Source organism: Cervus elaphus, chromosome 32 (assembly GCF_910594005.1).
Source record: "Cervus elaphus chromosome 32, mCerEla1.1, whole genome shotgun sequence".
NCBI lineage: Eukaryota > Metazoa > Chordata > Mammalia > Artiodactyla > Cervidae > Cervus > Cervus elaphus.
This window is the reverse complement of record NC_057846.1, coordinates 27,001,513-27,021,683: the sequence shown is the minus strand read 5'-3', so window position 1 is coordinate 27,021,683 and position 20,171 is coordinate 27,001,513. Positions and strand designations below refer to the sequence as shown.

General features: G+C 34.8%; 1 protein-coding gene across 16 annotated transcripts in view; it reads left to right on the top strand.

Annotated features, from left to right (window-relative positions):
- The window catches only part of PCM1 (pericentriolar material 1), an 85,362-nt gene that overhangs the window by 59,554 nt on the left and 5,637 nt on the right, over nt 1-20,171 (top strand). For 15 of the 16 annotated variants that reach the window (XM_043893338.1, XM_043893337.1, XM_043893329.1 and 12 more), the window contains 11 exons: nt 2,298-2,470; nt 2,802-2,933; nt 7,650-7,761; nt 9,462-9,623; nt 9,865-10,001; nt 13,687-13,821; nt 14,492-14,689; nt 16,386-16,448; nt 16,710-16,845; nt 17,140-17,300; nt 19,933-20,008. In XM_043893338.1, the coding sequence (XP_043749273.1) occupies nt 2,298-2,470; nt 2,802-2,933; nt 7,650-7,761; nt 9,462-9,623; nt 9,865-10,001; nt 13,687-13,821; nt 14,492-14,689; nt 16,386-16,448; nt 16,710-16,845; nt 17,140-17,300; nt 19,933-20,008 (1,485 nt within the window). The remainder of the gene's footprint in view (nt 1-2,297; nt 2,471-2,801; nt 2,934-7,649; nt 7,762-9,461; nt 9,624-9,864; nt 10,002-13,686; nt 13,822-14,491; nt 14,690-16,385; nt 16,449-16,709; nt 16,846-17,139; nt 17,301-19,932; nt 20,009-20,171) is intronic. The other variant, XM_043893334.1, reaches the window with a different exon arrangement.

Here is a 20,171-nt window from a genome sequence, read left to right as displayed (position 1 = left end):
TAGTTTTATTGTTCTAATTGTTTTTTTAGATTTAGTTTAGTGTGTATATGTTATTTCGCTGGTAAAAGTGAAAGAGAATTCATACTCATTAAATTCTGAAGCTTTTCATTTATTATTTTTGGTTGGTAAAATTGCCTGCTCTTCTCCTACTTTCATTTTCTGTTAGTGTGTGTAACATAACCAACACATTCACGTGGGTAATAGAGAACTTTTTTATAATTTAATGTTTTATTTGAAGTCATTTATTTTGTATTCTTTAAATGCTTATGAGCGTTAATGTTTTTGGAAGCAAAGATATAGTTGTTTTTATTCTTAGCTCTGATTTACAGCGTTAAGTATTGTGTATGATTTCTGTTGTAGTTCTTATTTTTTTCTTACCAGTCCACACCTGTAAAAAAATAAACCATTGAACAGAACAACTGTGACATGCAAAGACCATGATTAATAAAGGCCATGGAAAATTGCAGAATGCTATTTTTATCTTTAAACTATGAATATTCATTAGACATGTATGATTTAGAATTGTAAATATTCTTTAATGCCTCCTCTGCTACACATGAGTGAAAAAGAAAAGTCTGTTATGAACCTTAGGGGAATTTAAAGAAAAGCAAAAACAAGGATCTATCACAGATGAAGTTAAATATATCAGTGGCACTTCCTAAAGAAAAGAGCTCTGAAGAAAGTAGGATAAAAACAAGATGGAGACATAGAAATTTGGCTGAGGGCAAAGATTTTTCTAGGTTAAACTAGTGCACCTCAGTCCAGAAAGAGAATGGTAAAAACGTTCCACTTCTCTATTGTAGAGATGAAGCATATGTTTGCTATAATTCATTATTTGGAAATAATTTAGTCTTTAGTGATATATAATTTACAGTGATCATTTTATCACATACAGAGGTATGAAAGATGTCATTAAATATGCTTTGTTCCTATATCTTTAAGATAAAAATAATTTTTTAAAACAACTGATCAAACTATAATATAGTGTATGAATTGGGAAAGTTTGTATGATGTCACATCTTATCTGGATTTTTCCTATAAGTAGAAATTTCCTACAGAGATAGTTCCAGTTCCTGCTCATAATAAATATTTTTATAGTAACAGTGCATCATAGTATATCATTTCATTTTATACTCATAAATGTCTGAGGCACAGTAGGGACATTGTGTATTTATTATCCTTATTATTTTATGCTTGTGGAAATTGAGGCCTGAGGATGTTAATTTGTTTAGCAAGTTAATGGAAAGTTTTTTCATTAAACCACATTTGCTTTGCGTTTTAAAAATTTCTCTCTTGGAAAAAGTGAATTAAATCTTAATGATCTTTCAATATTTATTTGAAAGCACAATGTATTAAAAACACTTAACATTTCAAATTCCCTCTCTTGAAAATTTAGCACTACTTTTTGTGAACTTAAAATGAACTTAAACTTAAGTATTTGTCTATTTGTGGTTCTACAATTACTTTAGAAAGTTCATAGAGTTTGATAGCTAGAAGAACACTTGGAAATTTTTTTTCGTACCGTAGAGAACTCAAAATAGGAACAGTTCCTAATTTATGTTTTTAAAAGTAAAGGTATGACTGTGTACCTTTAAGGGTGAACCTTTAAGGGTGATAACTCTTTGTTATAAATAAATACATGCAACAGAAATGTTGCTAAAAATAGAATGATACCTAGATTCTCTGAAACTGAAAAGTTCATTTGGGCCGCTGCTTGCTTCAGCTTATACTGAGTGTGTCAGTAAGACACTGTAGTAACATTGTGCCTGTTTTGTTACATTTACAAATTGAGTTTTTCATCAGTACAGCAGGATAGTGGAGATTTGAGAATCAGTGGACCTAACTAGTTAAACCTTACAGTAGTAGGTCTCCTTGGCAGCATTTAGTTTGTTCTCAACATTAGCAAAATAAATTTTCTTTTCTGTAAAAAAGTTCTTAGTAGCAAAAAAAGAAAATGATTTGCTATTCACTTATTTTATTCAACTGCTGAACGATTTCCACTGATTATTCCTATGAAACATGTAAAGTTTTCCAGATATTTTTCACTGAGAAATAACTTTGGTCTAAGTAATGCTAGATAATGTTATTTCTCTAGAAAGTAGTATGTATCTTGAGATTTTTAGAATTATTTTTATCCTGGTAATTATTAAGATTCTCTTTTTACTTTAAAAGCTCTGAGATAGAATTGTGTTCTGATTTTTAAGTAATTTAAAGTTGAGAGTAATGATCCAAGTTCATAGAAATAGTCAGGAATTTATTTCACCAATCTTAACTTTCTGATCTTTAATATCTTCCAGAAACCGGGAGTGATTTTTCCATGTTCGAAGCTTTGCGGGATACCATTTATTCTGAAGTGGCTACGTTGATTTCTCAAAATGAATCTCGTCCACATTTTCTTATTGAACTCTTCCATGAGCTTCAGCTACTTAATACAGACTATTTGAGACAGAGGGCTTTATATGCATTGCAGGTATCTTGTACCTAACATTCTGTTTCCTCTGCTTTCTGGTACTGCCAGTTTTCCCAATTCTCTCTGTTTACTTTCTTAGATTGAAGTATGTCCTTGTTCCATAAGTATTTCAATCTGTTTCTTTATGTATTTCCATGCTGTTTTAATAATCTTCTTATATAGCTGAAGCGGCTTTAGGTAAAAGTCTTTTTCTGACAGTTTTTCATTGTATTGTCCTGTTATATCTTCCTCATAGTTAATTTTTGAGGTTGGGAGGATTGCCTTTTTTCTACTCTCTGCTTCTACAAATTAAATGTTTTTCATAAATAGCTGTCTTCTCTCCTTATATTAGGACATAGTATCCAGGCATATTTCTGAGAACCATGAAAAACAAGGAGAAAATACGAAGTCAGTGAATTCTGGTACTTGGATAGCATCCAACTCAGAACTTACTCCCAGTGAAAGCCTTGCTACTACTGATGATGTAAGCTGATAATGATTAATGAAATGTAGACAAAATTTCAATATGCAGCTAACAAGTTAAGTAGTTTGTTAATAAATTGTGATTATACCCTATATTTAGTTTTTAGCTTTTTTCGAAAGCTAAGTGTAATGTATTGCTTAATTTTGAGGTGAGGTATAAAATTCAGTCAAGATAGGATGGCAAACACCGAAAGTTACATAGAAATGATAGCTTATAAGGTCTAAAATAACCATATTTATATCTCCTTTGTCCAACATAGGAGTTGAGTCATAATAACTCAGTTGGTAAAGAATCTGCCTGCAATGTAGGAGACCCTGGTTTGATTCCTGGGTTGGGAAGATCCGCTGGAGAAGTGATAGGCTACCCACTCCAGTATTCTTGGGCTTCCCTTGTGGCTCAGCTGGTAAAGAATCCGCCTGAAATGCGAGAGACCTGGGTTCAGTCCCTGGGTTGGGAAGATCCCCTGAAGAAGGGAAAGGCTACCCACTCCAGTATTCTGGCCTAGAGAATTTCATGCACTATATAGTCCATGGGGTCGCAAAAGAGTCAGACACGACTAAGCAACTTTCACTCAATCACACATTTAGTAAAAATTTTTGTGTTCATTCAAGACATTTGAGTAAATCATACAGCAATTAGACCACAGAACCCTTGAGTAAATACAAGATAAATTGTGTTTTGGGGTTAGAAGAGAAGGTAGACAAAAGAAAGCCTGGAAGAAAATGTAATTTAATGTATTAAAACTGTTGAAGAAAATTTTGAGTAAAGTAAAAAGGGCCTGGAAATGGAATATTGATGAGGGAAGTATATATTTTCAATAAACTATGTTCTCCAAATAGCACCTACTTTGCACATAGTGGATTGAATGTATGCCAACTGCTAGGAGACTGAGGAGGTGATGAGCTCAGTATTTGGAAATCATCTGTTTAAAAGTTCAGACCCTGATTCTATTTTAAAAGATTATATGTGTGTGGTCCTGGGATAGCAAGTATGTTCTTTTTTATACCACCTTTAGCACCTGAATGTTCATGGATCAGAATACCATAATTGATTAGCAAATATCTGCTATGATTATGGAGTTGGAAGCATATTATTGTGTTTCTTTCCATGGTAATATGATAACATGAGCTTTTTTCCTGAAAAGATAGTGTTTTTTCCAGAGATCATCTTCTTTTCTTCATGTATAGTAATTTCCTTACAATTATTGAGGACTTCGAAATTTTTGCTCTGTTTTTGCTCCTGTGTTTAAAATGGTACTTCCCCAAGTCATCTTTTCTGCTTAAAAATTTTCTTCACTAGTCTCCAGCCCTTAAACTACTATGAACATAAACCTGTGTACAAAAAGTACATGGTTTTGATTGACTTTATTACCAAATATAAGTTACTGTAACAGATTGGTACTTGGGATTAATTGTTATTATAACCAGTTGAAAATTGTGGGCTCTTTTTTGGTGGGAAATGAAGTGTTCCATAAAACATAGGAGGTACTAGCTTATATTAAATTTATTAAACTTGAAATGACTGAGAGAGCATGAAGAATGTCTTTTTTTAAAAATCTTTTTTAGTAATTTTATATCCTTAACTCTAGTGCCTTTTTATCCAAATTTCATATAGGCAGCATTACTTTCAATTATTTTAAAGGATTTGAGCCCATTGTTTTGCACCATCAACAGTAAATTTGGAAAATTGAGCTACAACTTACAATATAATTAACCTGACAAGCTTTTAAAGTTAAATAAGATTTAAAGATGCAGTAATACTTTGTAAGTAGGTGTATTAGCTTAGGCTGGTTCACTAAAATACTGTAGACTGAATGGCTTAAAGAACAGAGATTTATTTCTCACGATTCTGGAGGCTAGGAAGTCCTAAGACTGTTGTACCAACAGACTCGGTTCTTGGTGAGGACCCTCTTCCTGGCTTGCAGATGGCCACCTTCTCCCTGTATCTTTGTGCAATGAGAGAAAGCTCTGACGTCTCTTCCTTGTCTTTAAAGGGTCATCAAGGGGACTCTACCCTCGTGACTTCATTTAAATCTGATTACCTCTCAGACGCCCTACCTCCTAATATCTCCACATTGGGAGTTAAACTTCAGTATATAAATTTTGTGGGGGACACAGAAATTCATTCCATTACCATAGGGACTTGGCAGAAATAACTATACTTAGAATTACTTTTAAATAACTAAATCAGTTCTTTAATTTTCCATCTAAAACTTAAATTCTTCATTTATGTCATCATCTTCCCTATATTAATGTCATTTAGTCAGCAGCAGTGCTAGCATAACGTCCAGTGTTTGTATCCACAGATCCAGAGCAGTGCTAGCCACTAGAACATTCTCCAGTGGTGGAAATGTCTTAAAATCTGCATTGTGTAGTACAGTATCTATTAGCACACGTGGCTTTCGAGCACTAATGTGGCTAACGGGATTGAGGAACTAAATTTTAAATGTTGTTTAACTAGCTACATGGCTAATGGTTACCATATTGGGTGGTTATAGAGTCTCATTCTCCATGTTACTAAGCCAGGGTCCTTGGAGTTCCATTTATGGAGGTTTTCACATACCTTTTAGGGCATGTAAACATTTCCATGCCATGAAAGAGAGAACTGAGGTGGTCATCTGGAGATTATAAGTTAAGGAGGACGAGGAATTGAGGTTTAGGAAGAGGAAGAAACAGTTTCCATCATCTGCTCCAGGTGCTGTAAAATGGCAAAGGCACATGGACCTTTGGGTCTTGCTTGAAGGTGTAACAAAATGTTTCCATTTCTTAAAACATGTTCCCTCATGCCAGAATTTCCTTTATAATCAGGGACAGACCTTTCATTTCATAATTTAAGAGAAACTTTAAAAGATCAGTAACTAGGAAAGAAGATAGTTGTGAAATGAGTTTCAGTCAAAATATAATTGAGATTCCCTCCTACTCACACTGTACACAAAAATAAATTTGAAACTACTTTATAGTACTAGAAGGAACTTCTCTGGTGACTCAGTGGTAAAGAATCCACCTTCCAGTGCCGGAGACACAGGTTCTATTGCTGGGTCGGGAAGATTCCCTGGAGGAGGAAGTGGCAACCCACTCCAGTATTCTTGCCTGGGAAATTCCATGGACAGAGGAGCCTGACAGGCTACAGTCCATGGGGTCTCAAAAGAGTCAGACACAACTTAGTCACTAAACAATAATAACAGCACTGGAAAAGTTAAAACTATAAAACTTACAAAAGAAAAGAAAACTATGATTTTGACATGAGAGATTTTGTAGGACACAGCACTAAATATGAAAGGAAAAAAATTAATACATTGGACTTCATCAAAATAAAATCCTGCTTTTCAAAAGATACGGTTAGAAAACAGCCTTAGTACATATATCTGGCAAATGACTATATAAAAAGCCTGACTATATAAAGGACTTCTAAAACTTGTAAGAAATCGACTCAAGGGACTCCCTGGCAGTCCAGTGGTTAAGGCTTCGTGCTTCCAGTGCAGGAGGCCTGGGTTCAATCCCTGGTTGGGGAACAAGGATTCCATATGCCATGGGGTGCGTCCAGAAAAAAAAATCAACTCATAAAAATGAGCAAGAGATTTGAACATGTGCTTCACAAAAGAAGATATATAAATGGCCAGTGTGCAAATTAAAACCACATGAGATTCAACCTCACACCTGCTAGAAAAGCTGAAATCTAAAAGATGGACAATAAGAAGTGTTGGTGTGAACTTGAGAAACGGTTGGAACTTTCATACTGCTTGTAGGATTGTAAAAATTGTAACAACCACTTTGGAAGGCATTTGGGCAGTTCTTGTAAAGTTAAACATAAACTTGGCATGTGACCCAGCAATTTCTCTTCTAGGTGTTCATCCAAGAGAAATGAAAACATGTCCACAAATACTTGTACACTAATGTTAATAGCATCTTTAGTCATGATAGCCTCAAACTGGAAACATCAACAGATAAATGGATGAACAAACAGTGGTATATCCATACAATGGAATACTATTTCAGTCATTAAAAAAATAATGAACCTCTGAAACACAGCAACATGGATTAATTTCAGAAACATACTGAGTGAAAGAAGCAAGACACCGAAAAGTATATACTGAGTGATTCCACTTATATAAGGTTCTAGAAACAGCAAAACTAATCTCTGGTGATAGAAATCATGTGAGTGGGGAGTAGAGGACACAAAGGAACTCTCTGGGCTGATGGAAATGGTCTTATCTTTAGGAAAGATGGTTGCCTCAGTGCATATATTTTTCAAAACTCATCAGACTGTACACTTAATGGGTGCATTGTTGTATGTAAATTATATTTCAATAAAAATTTTTAAAAATATAAATGATGCTGTCAGTGTTTTTCTTCTGATGTGAGACAACCAGATATCATAGTAAAGTATTAGATATTGTTAGAGTTTGAAGATAGAATTTCCCTGAGGGTGTGGAAGTAATGTTACCTTTTCCAAGTTAGAATTTAATTAGTAGCTGGTACTATGTATTTTCATCTCCATAATGACAAAGTGTTCTGCAAAGTTACTTAATATTTTGATATTCTCTGTGACTCTGTATTCAACCATATAACTTTAATTATATCACAGTTTTAAGTGTTTTATGCAAATAGTTTCTATGTTAAATTTTTAATATTAATCATAAAATTTTTAAAGGAATACTAGTGACTTTTATTTGTTTTTTTGTTTGTTTGTTTTTTGTTTTTTTAAACTACAACTTAGGAAACTTTTGAGAAGAACTTTGAGAGAGAAACACATAAAATAAGTGAGCAAAATGATGCTGATAATGCTAGTGTATCTTCAACTTGTGAACCTTTTGCAACAGATGTTCTGGGTAAGCAGATTTTTTTGTAATCTTAGAACATGACTTTAATAAAGTCTTTGAATTGCATTGATAAGGAAACAAAAGTTTAGTAAGGGAAGGTGTGGTAGAAAGAATGTGAACTTAAAACACTATCCATCCATCAGTCTAAATTCAGCCATCTCTTGACTGTTAACTCTTTGACTTTGGGCCAGTCATCTCACCTTTCTGACTTTCTGCATATACTTAGGAAATGGGGTCTTATTTACCATGCTCTGTTCTTGTGAAAAATATGCAGTTTTCTAGCATGCATAGTAGAAGTTCAGAGAATGTTCATTTACCTTAAAGAAAAAGTCATCCCTTGTCAGTTCTGTGAGAAGAGACTCTGAATGCTCAGTTGCCAGAACAACGACATGCCACATATATTAGGCAATTAATGTTTAATAAGTGAATGAAATAATTTTTTTTACTAAATGTTGAATTTCAAAATAAAAATCATCTAATTAAAAAAAAGAAAAGGTCATCTTCTAAGATCTTCTAGTTAATCAGTAAGAAAAATTTAGAGGTACCATTGCCTCATCCAGTCACATCTTTAATAAAAATGTGAACCTTGTAATTTGCAGTAAAAACTGAAATTTCTTAGCATATATAATCATCGTTAGAAACCCAGGCAACTCTAAGGCATGGCACATTGCATTTTTTCCATCAGTAGTAAAACAAAAGCTTAGAAGGTCTCATAGATCAGAGTAAAAAGCCCCAAGTCCTAAATTTGGAAAGAAAATAAGAGAAAAGAAAGATGTCTATGTACCTGATTCATTTTCCAGGCTGTAGCATATCAAAATGTCCCCAAGTATTTACTCATTCAGATTTCCAGGACACTTAGTTGATAGAATAATGTCCTGTAATTCTAGTTTTTGTTTATATGATGAGAACAAGATTTAGATGATTTTAAGAGTCTTTTCCATGACAAAAGAAAAGGGTCAAGCCTTGCTGTATTGTTAGGTACCTATCTTTTAGTAAGTAGTAAGTTTTCCTTTTGCCTTACTAAGTATTAATACAAGGACTCTCAACCCTAGCTCTCTCTAGGAGCTCCATCTATTAAGTGTTAGTACTTATCAAGACTGTACTGAGCTCATGTCATTATAGAGAAAAGGCACTCTATAGCCAACCTTCTCCCTCAATTGTACCTACTTTCTGAGTTCTCAAGCGATTTTAAATTGTACCTGTTTAGTTTCATTAGCTGATTGTTTATTCACAGTCCTTCAACATTAGCTTTGTCTGAAGTGAGCAAAAAAGAATTGGGAAATCTCATGCTTAGGTCTTGTCTTTACCTTAACTGCTTGTATTAGGTTGGATTATTTACATCAGAATTTGCATGATATTTTGAAATTATTTTTTGTTGTACTGTTTATGTGGAATAACATATGGACTTGAGAGTCTAAGAGACCTGGGTTCCAATTTTTGATTCTATATTTAACTGGCTGTGAAACCTTGGGCAATTGCTTAAGTTATGTGAAAATGAGGGTACTATCATCTACTATATAGGGTTATTTTAAGGATTAAATGCATCTGGTAATACATGCCAAGTACCCAAATAGTACAGTATCTGAAACTTGTTAAGTTAGTTTTTCTTCCCTATATTCAGACATTATATTTTTATTAGAAAATTTTTTAGGATACATGAAAAAAGTTTACTTTTATTTCTTCTAGAAATATTTCTGTTCTGTACACAGGTGACACTGTGATTCACTTGGATCAGGCATTAGCCAGAATGAGAGACTATACGCATATGAAGATGGAGGCTGAAAGTAGTACAGATGTGAGGTGTACCTGCAGGATCATTGAGGATGACGATGGTGCTGCCGCCACAACCACAGTTAACAATAATTTAGAAGGTGTGTTCTTGAATTGACTAAAAATCCATATATAAAGAACTATGAACCTCACCTGATGTATAATAGGAATTTTTTGACCACTTTTCTTTTAATTATCAGTGGTACTAGAACTACATGGATGTTCTTTTGTGTTACTTTAATATAAAATCAGAATTCAATATTATTTAGAATTTTGCATAAATGTATACATTTCACATCATAGACTTGATTTGCTACTGTAGCATTTTCTTTTTTAAAATAGAAACTCCTGTTATTGAAAATCATAGTTCACAGCAACCTGTGAGTGAAGTTTCTACCGTCCCGTGTCCTAGAATTGATACTCAGCAGCTGGACCGGCAAATTAAAGCAATTATGAAAGAAGTCATTCCTTTTTTGAAGGTAAGTAATAATTTTTAAAAATAAATAAATGTTCTGTTTTATATTTTAAAATTCATGCCAAAGACTCCTTCGTAGTAAATTAAGAAAATAGATAAAAGAAAAATCTAAAACCACTCATAATTTTGTTACCCAGAGATAGCACCTGTCAATATTTTGTCAACCTTTCTGTAATATTTTGCCCACATATATGTGCATTCCGCTTTTTTCAAATATTAATGATACCATAAACATCTTTCTAGATCACTATTTTTCTATTGCGTATTTTTTAATGGTTATACACGTTGATTCATTATTTATTCAAAAGTTTTTGTGGAATACCTACTTTATGCCAGGTGTTGGGACATAGTAATGAACAAGTCAAGGCCTTTGCTCACATGAAGTTTACATGCTAGGATGAGAATTTGGATTTTAAAAAATAAGTAAATATAAAACATATAAGTAGATGTATGTCAGGTAGTCCATGCAGAGAATTAAAATAAGGTGATGTGATGGTGTGTTTTTGACTGGATGGTCAGGTAATTCTTGAAGAAGGAACATTTACGCAGAGGTGTGAATAAGAAGCTAGCTTAAGCCAAGATCATTCCAGACAGAGAAAGGCCTTGAAGTAGAAGCTTGCTTGGCATGTTTAAGAAACTGGAAGAATGACTGTATGGCTGTAGGAAATTTGTGTGAGATGGTGTTGGAATAGGAAGGGCCAATTATGCAGATTGTCATAGGCATGGGTCAAAGCTTGGATTTTGTTGGAAGTTCGAATGGGAACTCTTAGGAGATTTTAAGTAAGAGAAACAAAATCTGATGTTTCTGGAGAATTGAGTATAGGGGTCAGAATAACAGTGAAGCAGGTGAGAAATAATCATGACTTAGACAAGGGTGTGGTACTAAAGATGGGGCACAGTAGGCAGTTGGGATATATTTTGAAAATCAGCAGACCCTACTGATAGTAGAGGAGGTCACCTAAAGCACAGCCCTAGATAAGAGAAGGGAGCCTAGAACTAGGGCCCAGGATCAGGTGATCAAACATACAGAGGTTGTGCAAAAGCAGAAGAGCCAGAGTTGACTAAGTAGGACTGCCAGTAGTAAGTTGTATGACTGCTACTGTGGGGGTTGAGTATTCATAGAACAGATTTCCTGTTAATTATTTTATTAGTTCCTGTTGTTAAATGTTTATGTTTATTCTCTTCTGGTTTCTTTTTCACTATTATGAAAAATGCTTAAATGATTTAGCTAAATTTAAATATGCATCCCATTTTTATTTCCTTTGAAATAATTCTTAGACATAGAATTTGTAGCTTTAAGGGTATGAATATTTTTAAGGCTTTTGAGACATTATGCTGCATTATCCCTCAGAAAGGTTAACAATTTATATTCCTAGCAACAGTGAGACTATGAGACAAGTAAAGCAGTACCATGTATTGTTTAATAACAAGGAAGAGGGGAGAGAAGGAAACATGCAAAGCCAGGACTGTTTTCTGAGATGGGACTCTTATATTCTCATTTAAAATGGAAATTAAAAAAAAAGAAGAGGTGAAAAGACAATCTTTTCATTCAGAGTTGTGAAACTACAAGATATGTTGTCATCAGATTCATTTTTTACAACCTGCTTGTACTTGCCAATGTGTTAGATGCTGACAGCAAAAATTTTTGTTTCCGTACACTTATATTTCTTCCCTCGGTGGAAGTAATTGCTTTCTTTGTAATATTTTGAGAGAAGAGAGAAAAAGCATTTCTAAGAACTGTTTTCTCCGAAGGGACTTGATAGCCAAGAGAGGAAAGAGGATCCATCTGTCTAACGCCCAAATTATTGCATGTAGAAACTGAAAACCTTAGTCTCTTCCTGAGCACCCGCAGCAGCTCCAGATGGTTCTGTCTCTGCTTCCTCTTCTAATCTTTCAAGTCTCCTGCTAGCATTACTAGTGCTTCGAAGGCTTTGACACTTGCTGATGCTTCTGTCTAGAATGCTGTTTCTTCACATGCCTGCATGGCTTTTTCTTTTGAACCCTGAAGGCTTTAGTCAAATGTTATTTTTTTGGTGAACAGATCTCCCCTTTCCTTACCTGCTTTTCTTTATCTTCATAGTGCTTGTCACCTTATAACCTATTTAATGTTTGCTTATTGATTTTGTCTGTTTCCCTTGTTACATGTAAACTCCGTGAAGATTTACATCAGAGATGTTAATCTGTTTTGGTCACTGTCTTACCAGTGCCAGGAATAATACATGCATGTAGTAGGTACTCAGTAAATACTTACTGAATGTTAGTAAGTGAATTGATCTATCAAACTTTGACTGTGGTTTTTAAACTACTCAAGTATATAGCTTGAAACTGTTGGCCTACAGGATCCAGATCGGATTGAGCATTGCTCATAAAACTTCTGCAGCCTGATCCCAGCCTCTTAACTGTTCCGTCCACATGCACTGTATCCTGCTTGACATTGTTCAGAAATGCACATTGCCCGTGTTACTTCCTTTGCCCAGATGCCCTTTATCCTTCTTCTGTTGGTCTTATCCTTCAGGATTCAGCTGAAATAGTTTTGTATGTATTTGCTGGCAGAATTTCTCCTTCTTTTCCCTGCTTTTGGGAAACTTGGTACCTGTCTTTATTAGAGCACTTATGACAAAGTATCACGATTTTCTGCCCTGTACCCTGCCAGTAGAACAAGATCTGTCTCAATTTCTTAGTACTTAATACTCAAGAAGGACTTCAGAGACTAGATAAAGGGAATTTGAGGAGATTAAACAAATACACCAATTTCACCAATTATTTTTGTGCCTTTATTAAAATATGTTTTCACTCACTCAAATACTTATATTCCTGTAAATTATAAGAATATGTACTGTTTTACTGTATTTAGGTTATTGCTTACTTCCATCTTAGCCATAAACAGTATTGCCTTTTTTCTTTTACATTTTTGTGTTCATGTAATGCAATAAATACTTTTAAATGTGTCTTTTTTGTTAAATTAGGTATATTGGTAGTGATATTTATTTGATATGTATAATTACTTTCTAAATGTTAAAAAAAAATGTAAATAACTTACCTTCATGTGTAGGGAATGAAACCATCTCAGAGATTTTTGTTGCATTTGCAATTTTGTGTCTGATTCTATTCTTCATGAGGATTTCCTGGCTAAATTTATCACTTCAGACAATTTCTGAGGGCCAACAAAATGAGAACTAATTATCTGATTTCAACTATTTTATTATGTCTCATTTCACTTCAAATCTTGATTTTTTTGGGTAGACTTCAGAGGGCTGCTTAACATCTTCCAACCCACAGGATGTCAGCAGTGCCAAGGCTGAGGAAAGTTAGCAGATGACACAGGAAATGTGGTGGAAGGTGACGTGCAGTTGTGCGAGTAGTTGAACTGAACTACAAATAGGCAGGCATACCGGCGATACGGAAACTATGGCAGGAATAGTTCCTTAAAGTACAGACAGGAAGTAGTGGAAAATGTTGAATCAGCCAGTTTCTTTTATTGGCTAGTATCTGGTACTGTGAATCAAAATTTGCAAACCTTTTAATGTGTGTGTAGTGGGGAGTTGGCTGTTCTTATGAACGAAGTCTCCAAATGTGCATCTAAAAGCTGAGGAGCTTATGCAAGAACAATACAATCTCATATATCATGTGGATTAACACTTTTTATACAATAGGTAAGTTATATCTTAACCAACTAGAATTTTTCTCAGGAGCACATGGATGAAGTATGTTCTTCTCAACTTCTAACCTCAGTAAGACGCATGGTTTTGGTCCTTACTCAGCAAAACAATGAGAGCAAAGAGTTTGTAAAGTTCTTTCATAAGCAGCTTGGAAGTATATTACAGGTAAGAGTTTGTTCTTGTATGACTTACCAGTATGTACTGGTTAGGTACATGGTTAGGACTTTTTTCCCCCTATTTTCTGGCATTACACAATTTATTCAAGTAGATGTTCATTCTAGCATCCATTTGGGATGACGCTGTAATACTTTTTAGGTTATTCCTTACTTAATTAAAAAATATTGTATTAGGCCCTGTGTCTTCATTTAACTTTACCATCTCTAAGGCTTGTCCCAACTCTAACAAAATTTTGTTTTGATTTTTCCCCTACCTAAGAACAACATTTCGAGTTTGAAATGTTTAGAAAGCATTCCTTGGTATTTTCTAAAATAGTTTTTTTTCTTTTTTTAACCAATCTGGGAAATTGTGGAAGCTGGAAACTATTGATAGTAGAGACTTCTTGGGCTATAACAGTAACTAAATTATGTGATGGTAGTGGTTCGTAACTGGGGGCAGGACTAGCAGGAGTCCTACTTAGTAATATTCTTAGTAGTATTAACCTATTGTTTTTTAGCCTATCTTAGACATTAGTTTTAAGTTTTTCAGTACTAAAAAGTAATAAAATTGTTTTTCCCTTCATGAGTATTATAATTCAAATTTGTTAATCATCTATATTTCTCTACCCACAGTTAAAGTTTGCTATAATCTTAAAGTGATTTGGTTTATCTTTGAATAGGATTCACTGGCAAAATTTGCTGGCAGAAAACTGAAGGATTGTGGAGAAGATCTTCTTGTAGAGATATCTGAAGTGTTATTTAATGAATTGGCTTTCTTTAAGCTCATGCAAGATTTGGATAATAATAGTGTAACTGTTAAACAGAGATGCAAAAGGAAAATAGAAGCTGCTGGAGTGATACAGTCTTATGCAAAAGAGGTGAATGACATTCATTTTGATATAGAAATAGTTGTGATTAGTGTATAAATGTCTGTTTTGATCTTTATGAGTAAATGAAATCATACTTGACCTCACCAAAGTAGTTTTTTGTTTTTTTTTTTTCTTGATATGAGTTAATCAGATTATAAGTCAGTACATACACCAGCCACTTCCTGACTCTCAGGAGTAGCAGCAGTGGCTCAGCATCAGGGCTGCAGACAGGAGCAGGTGGCAGGGGATTGGCAGGTATCCACTTCACGTTACGGCCGCTTACCCAGAAGAGAGAGGAGGACTGGGATCTGGCTTTTGGCCAGCTGCCTGCCGTGGCTGTTGTCAGTCACAGTAGATGCCCCAGGAGAGTTAGCACCCCAGCCAGCACACATGCTTGTTATTAGTTAGGACCTTGGTTGCACATCCCTGTAGCTCCTTATGCCCTGTTGAATTAGTCTTGATCACATACAAAATTGGATGTTTTTTCCCCTCAACTGAGGCATACCAGGAGGCTTTTCCTCTAGACACCAGCACTCTTTTCTTGACTCTCTAATCATGAGAGGAAAAACAGATCAAGACCCAAAACAGAAAGAGATAACCCTTCTTGCCGAAATCTAAAGTAGATAAAATCAGGCTATCTTTTTCAAGCTTTTCGTAATGTTTTTCTTCTAGACACAAGTTTCAGATCATTTCAGCCATTACTTAGAGCTTGAAGAAAATAGAACAGGATGATATGATAAAAATGATAGAAAGGACTGCTTTAGATGGCAGAATCAAGAGGCTCCTTCAGGGGATGAAATGTGAGCTAAGCTATGGAAAGACAAGAGGAGTTTATAATAAAGATGAGAGGAGAGAACTGTTAAGTGTAACAATGCCAGGCAGACAGAACCATTAAGTATAAAGACTTTAAAGCAGGATTGAGTGTTTTGGGGAACAGAGAGAAACTAGGGAGGCAGGAACACTTAAAATGAGGTGAGCCTGTAGGAGATGAAGTCACAGAGGTAGATAGGACAAATTTGTGAAATCTTAAAAACTGTTGTAGGGACCTTATATTTTATTTTATTCTAAGCATAATGGAAACTCATAGGAAAGTTTGAGAGAGAGGAGTATCATAATCTCAGTTTAAGATTTGTCAGGCTTCGTTATTGAGTAGGAATTGTAAGTGAGTAGAGAGAGAAGCAGAGAGACTGCTTGGAAGATTGTTGCAGTTGTCCACGTAAGAACTGGCTCAGCTCTGAGTGTGTAAGAAATGGGTAAGAAGTGTCTCAGCTCTGAGTGTGTAACAGCAGATAAATTAGGATGATTGAGTCAAATGCAATCTAGTAGTTCAGATGTGGGTAATAAACATAAGGTACAGGCTGATTCTGACTTGTGCATTTGGGTAAATGAAGGACAATTTACTGAGATTGGGAAGACTGAAGAGAGACGGGGGTTTTAGAAGGAAAGAAATCAAGATTTTTGTTTTGGATATAGTAAGTTTGTGATGTCCCTTAGATATCCAAGGAGATGTCAGGTAGACTGTGTTGCTTTTTGTTTTTCTTCATTTAAAAGATTTATTTAATAAGAGTTGAATTTATATTTCTAGGAAAACACTAATCTCTTTGGATGGTGGTTTAAAAATGCAGGATTTGTTAAAGTTTACTGAGTACTTAAGTGTGATAATGAATGATCACCCCTGAATTCTGCCTAACCGATTTGCTTATAGGCCAAAAGGATTCTTGAAGGAGATCACAGTTCACCTGCTGGAGAAATTGATGATGAAGACAAAGTATGTGCTAATTTAGTGGCTTTTGAAACAAAAGATTAAATAATTTTAGTAACTTTTACCTTAATGGTAGAGAGCAAAGTAGATCATAAAATGTCCTTTCTTCTGACAGAGTTTTATTTTCTTTTAAAAACAACTAAATTTAAAATCATTCTTTATATTTTTAAATTAGATAATGACTTACTAATTTTTATGATAGACTTACTGTATACCTTTAAAAAATGTACTTTAAGGAATTAATTACTCGAATTTATTTGTGGCTAGGACAAGGATGAGACGGAAACAGTTAAGCAGACTCAAACGTCTGAGGTTTATGATGGTGACGGCCCCAAAAACGTGAGATCTGATGTTTCTGATCAAGAGGAAGATGAAGAAAGTGAAGAATGTCCAGTGTCTATTAGTAAGTCTGAAGGCTCTAGACTAGGCTTATGCATTAGTTCTTTACAGATCACTTAATGAAACAGTTTGTTGGAGTGGAATGAATATAGAATTAGGTGTCAGACAACTCTGAATTTCAGTGTGACCCTGACTAAATTACCAGTCCTTTCAACACCAGTTTTCTAGTACTTAACGGTTTTGAAGGTTTTAGATACTGTATGTGAAGCACTTACACAATGTAGGCATGCAATATATGGGAGCTGTTATGAAGTAAGTGTTAAAATTTTTACCAAAAATTGTGTGTTAATCAACTTAGATTTGTCCAAAGCTGAAACTCAGGCTTTGACTAATTATGGAAGTGGAGAAGATGAGAATGAAGATGAAGAAATAGAAGAATTTGAAGAGGGACCTGTAGATGTCCAGACGTCACTTCAGGCTAACACTGAAACTACAGAAGAAAATGAACATGATGATCAGGTATTCCAGTGCAGACTCACACACTCTCCACCAGTCTTCCTATGACACCTAAAAGCACGTTCTTTTTAAACATGTTAAAATCAACAGCTTCCCCATTCTCATTTTCCTGAGTACAAACTTCTTTAATATCCTTATTGAAATCTAAAACACTTTTTATTTTTTTATTTAGCAATGTTTTTACATTTAAAGCACTTAAAATATTTTAATAACAAGTCCTGAAAACTATGTGATGACTTTAGATTTTTAACTTTTGATTTTTCTAGTTATACATGGAAGTAGTATGTAACAAAATAAAATCATTCCCCTTCCTATCCTCACCTCATCCTGCCCCAGAGGCAAAACTTTGTATGATTTCTTCTGCTGTTTACCCTCTATCTGAATAATATGTGTCTGCATTTATTCATTCATTTGTGTGTTAGACATTACCTTTTGAATTCTGTTAGAGCAGGTGAAGACTCTCAGGTCACATATGCTCCTCATTTAATTGTGTCTTTTGATTAAATCTGTATTTAATCAAATATTTAGATTTAAATGAACCATGCAAATATTACTAGCTGTTGAGCTAAGCAGATAGTGTTTATTGCTTAGTCTTGTACATTTTTTTCACCTGAATTTAATAATTGTCTCATTTTTTAATTTATTTTCTTTGATCACATACCCAAGTGCTTGCTCTGCCCAGCAGTAGTTCAATAAATCTTTCAGTAGAATTTTCTTCATGAACCAGTCTGTCAGTTTTGTCCTTTCCGGAGCTTGCTTCATTCCTGCTTCATTCTGGGTCTGGCTCTTCTTTAGCCCTATAGATAGCTACCAGCTAGGGAACGCCGTCTTTCGTACTTTTAGGTCTCAGTTTCTGGAATCAAATCTTGCCTTTCTCTTCCTTGGTTTATCACCTAATTTTGGTGGAACACATCTTGCAGTCACTCTCTAAGAAAGAGTGCAAAACATATCTTGACATTTCACCCCCCCGCCCCGGCTCAGTCATGTCTGACTCTTTGAGACCCCATGGACTATAGCCCACCAGCCTCCTTTGTCCATGGAATTCTCAAGGCAGGAATACTAGAGTAGCCATTCCCTTCTCTAGTTGCTATTTTATATTGTCTAAGAAAACTCAGTGTTTCTGTGTTGAAAATCATTTCCCCTCAGGTCTTTGAAGGCCTTTCTTAGTTCTGATTTTTCATATATGTCCTTTTTTCTAACTCTGGAGGTTTTTCCACCTGGAGTTCTGAAATTTCACAGTGATAATATACATTGTTGCAGGTCTTTTTATTCACTACACTAGGTGGACTCAGTTGTCTTTTTAATCTGTAGCATGTTTTTCAGGTTTGGTAAATTTTCTTCAATTTCCTTTATTTCTTCCTCACCATTTTCTCTTCTTTTCTTCTGAAATAAATGTTATCAGGTGTTAATTAGCCCTATTTTCTTCTTTTCATTTTATTGACCCATTGATCTTTCTGTTTTATTACTTTCTGGGAGATTTATTTGACCTTAATTATATGATAGTATCTTTAGTTCAACTGTCATAATTTTAATTTCTAAGTACTTTTTTCTGTTTGTTACTTCTTTATAGCACCCTCTTACTTCATGGGAGCAGTATTTTCTCTTACCCACACATAGAGGCTTTCTCCAAATATCCACTCTACCTTTGGTGCTTACATTAAAGAATAATACACCAAAAAGCCAATTGAAGTTCTTTTGGGCTTTACTGTGGGGCAGCCAAGTAGATAACTCTGATAGAAAATCCTAAATGTCAATTCCTATTGGAATAGTTTAATTTCTCCAAAGTAGGGAGGGTCCGCCCATCTCCTTCTACCTGGTATGAGGTCCCTTTCCTTGGCTATTGGTGTTCTGAACTTGGATGTAGGGTTAGGGCTGAGGGTCCCACCATTATACAGACTTGCCCTAGATCTTCCGTTTCATTTTGACACTTTATCCTGTCATTTATGCTTTCCACGGTGGCCCCCAGGCCTGAGACTAGCTCATTTCCTCCAAAATATAATCTCCCATTTTCTGTTGAGCCTGGGGAGGGAATCTTAAGTGTAACAAAATATAATCATTCCCCTTCCTATCCTCACCTCATCCTGCCCCAGAGGCAAAATTTTGTATGATTTCTTCTGTTGTTTACCCTCTATCTGAATAATATGTGTGTGCGTTTATTTATTCATTTATGTGTTAGACATTACTTTTTGAATTTTGTTATAGCAGGTGAAGACTCGCACCCCACCACTGTATTCCTTCCTTCCTAGAATTTGGGGCATCCAATTATGAGGCGAATCTTCAGTTTTCTCTCCTCCTGCAGAAAGCAGTTAGCTTGTTCATCCTTCTCTCCTTTCCCTCAGTTAACATCTGCAAATAAGCAAGTATCTTTTAGTTTCATTTAATATAGAGTCAGGCCTAAAAAACAAATAGTAAAATCTATAATACTCCAGTTCTTTGTGTTATTCTGAAGTTAAGAAAAGTAGATTTTTTAAACTTAGCCATCTTGAAATTGGAACCACAGCCTTCTTGAAACACTTCTAGAAGATTATTTTAAAATTTCCTTGTATGAAGGTCTCAGGTTGGAAATACCATTCATCTCCTGTATAGTGACTGTATGTTTAGGTCCTACTATTAAGACATTATTTTTTCCTTCTAGGTTCCACAGCATGATTTTGAAAAATCATCAGAAAGCAAAAATGTCCCATCAGAACAAGAACCCACTACTAGTAAAGGTAAGAAAAGTTTAAAATTTCCATGTTAAAATTATCTGCAGTGTCCTTTATGTGCTTAAAAACAAAGAAATCTAAATTCTTAGCTACTGAAAGTTCAGAGGTATTTTGGATCTGAAACATGTCTTTTTTCTCTCCCTAAATCCTTTGTAGAAAATGCTAGGGC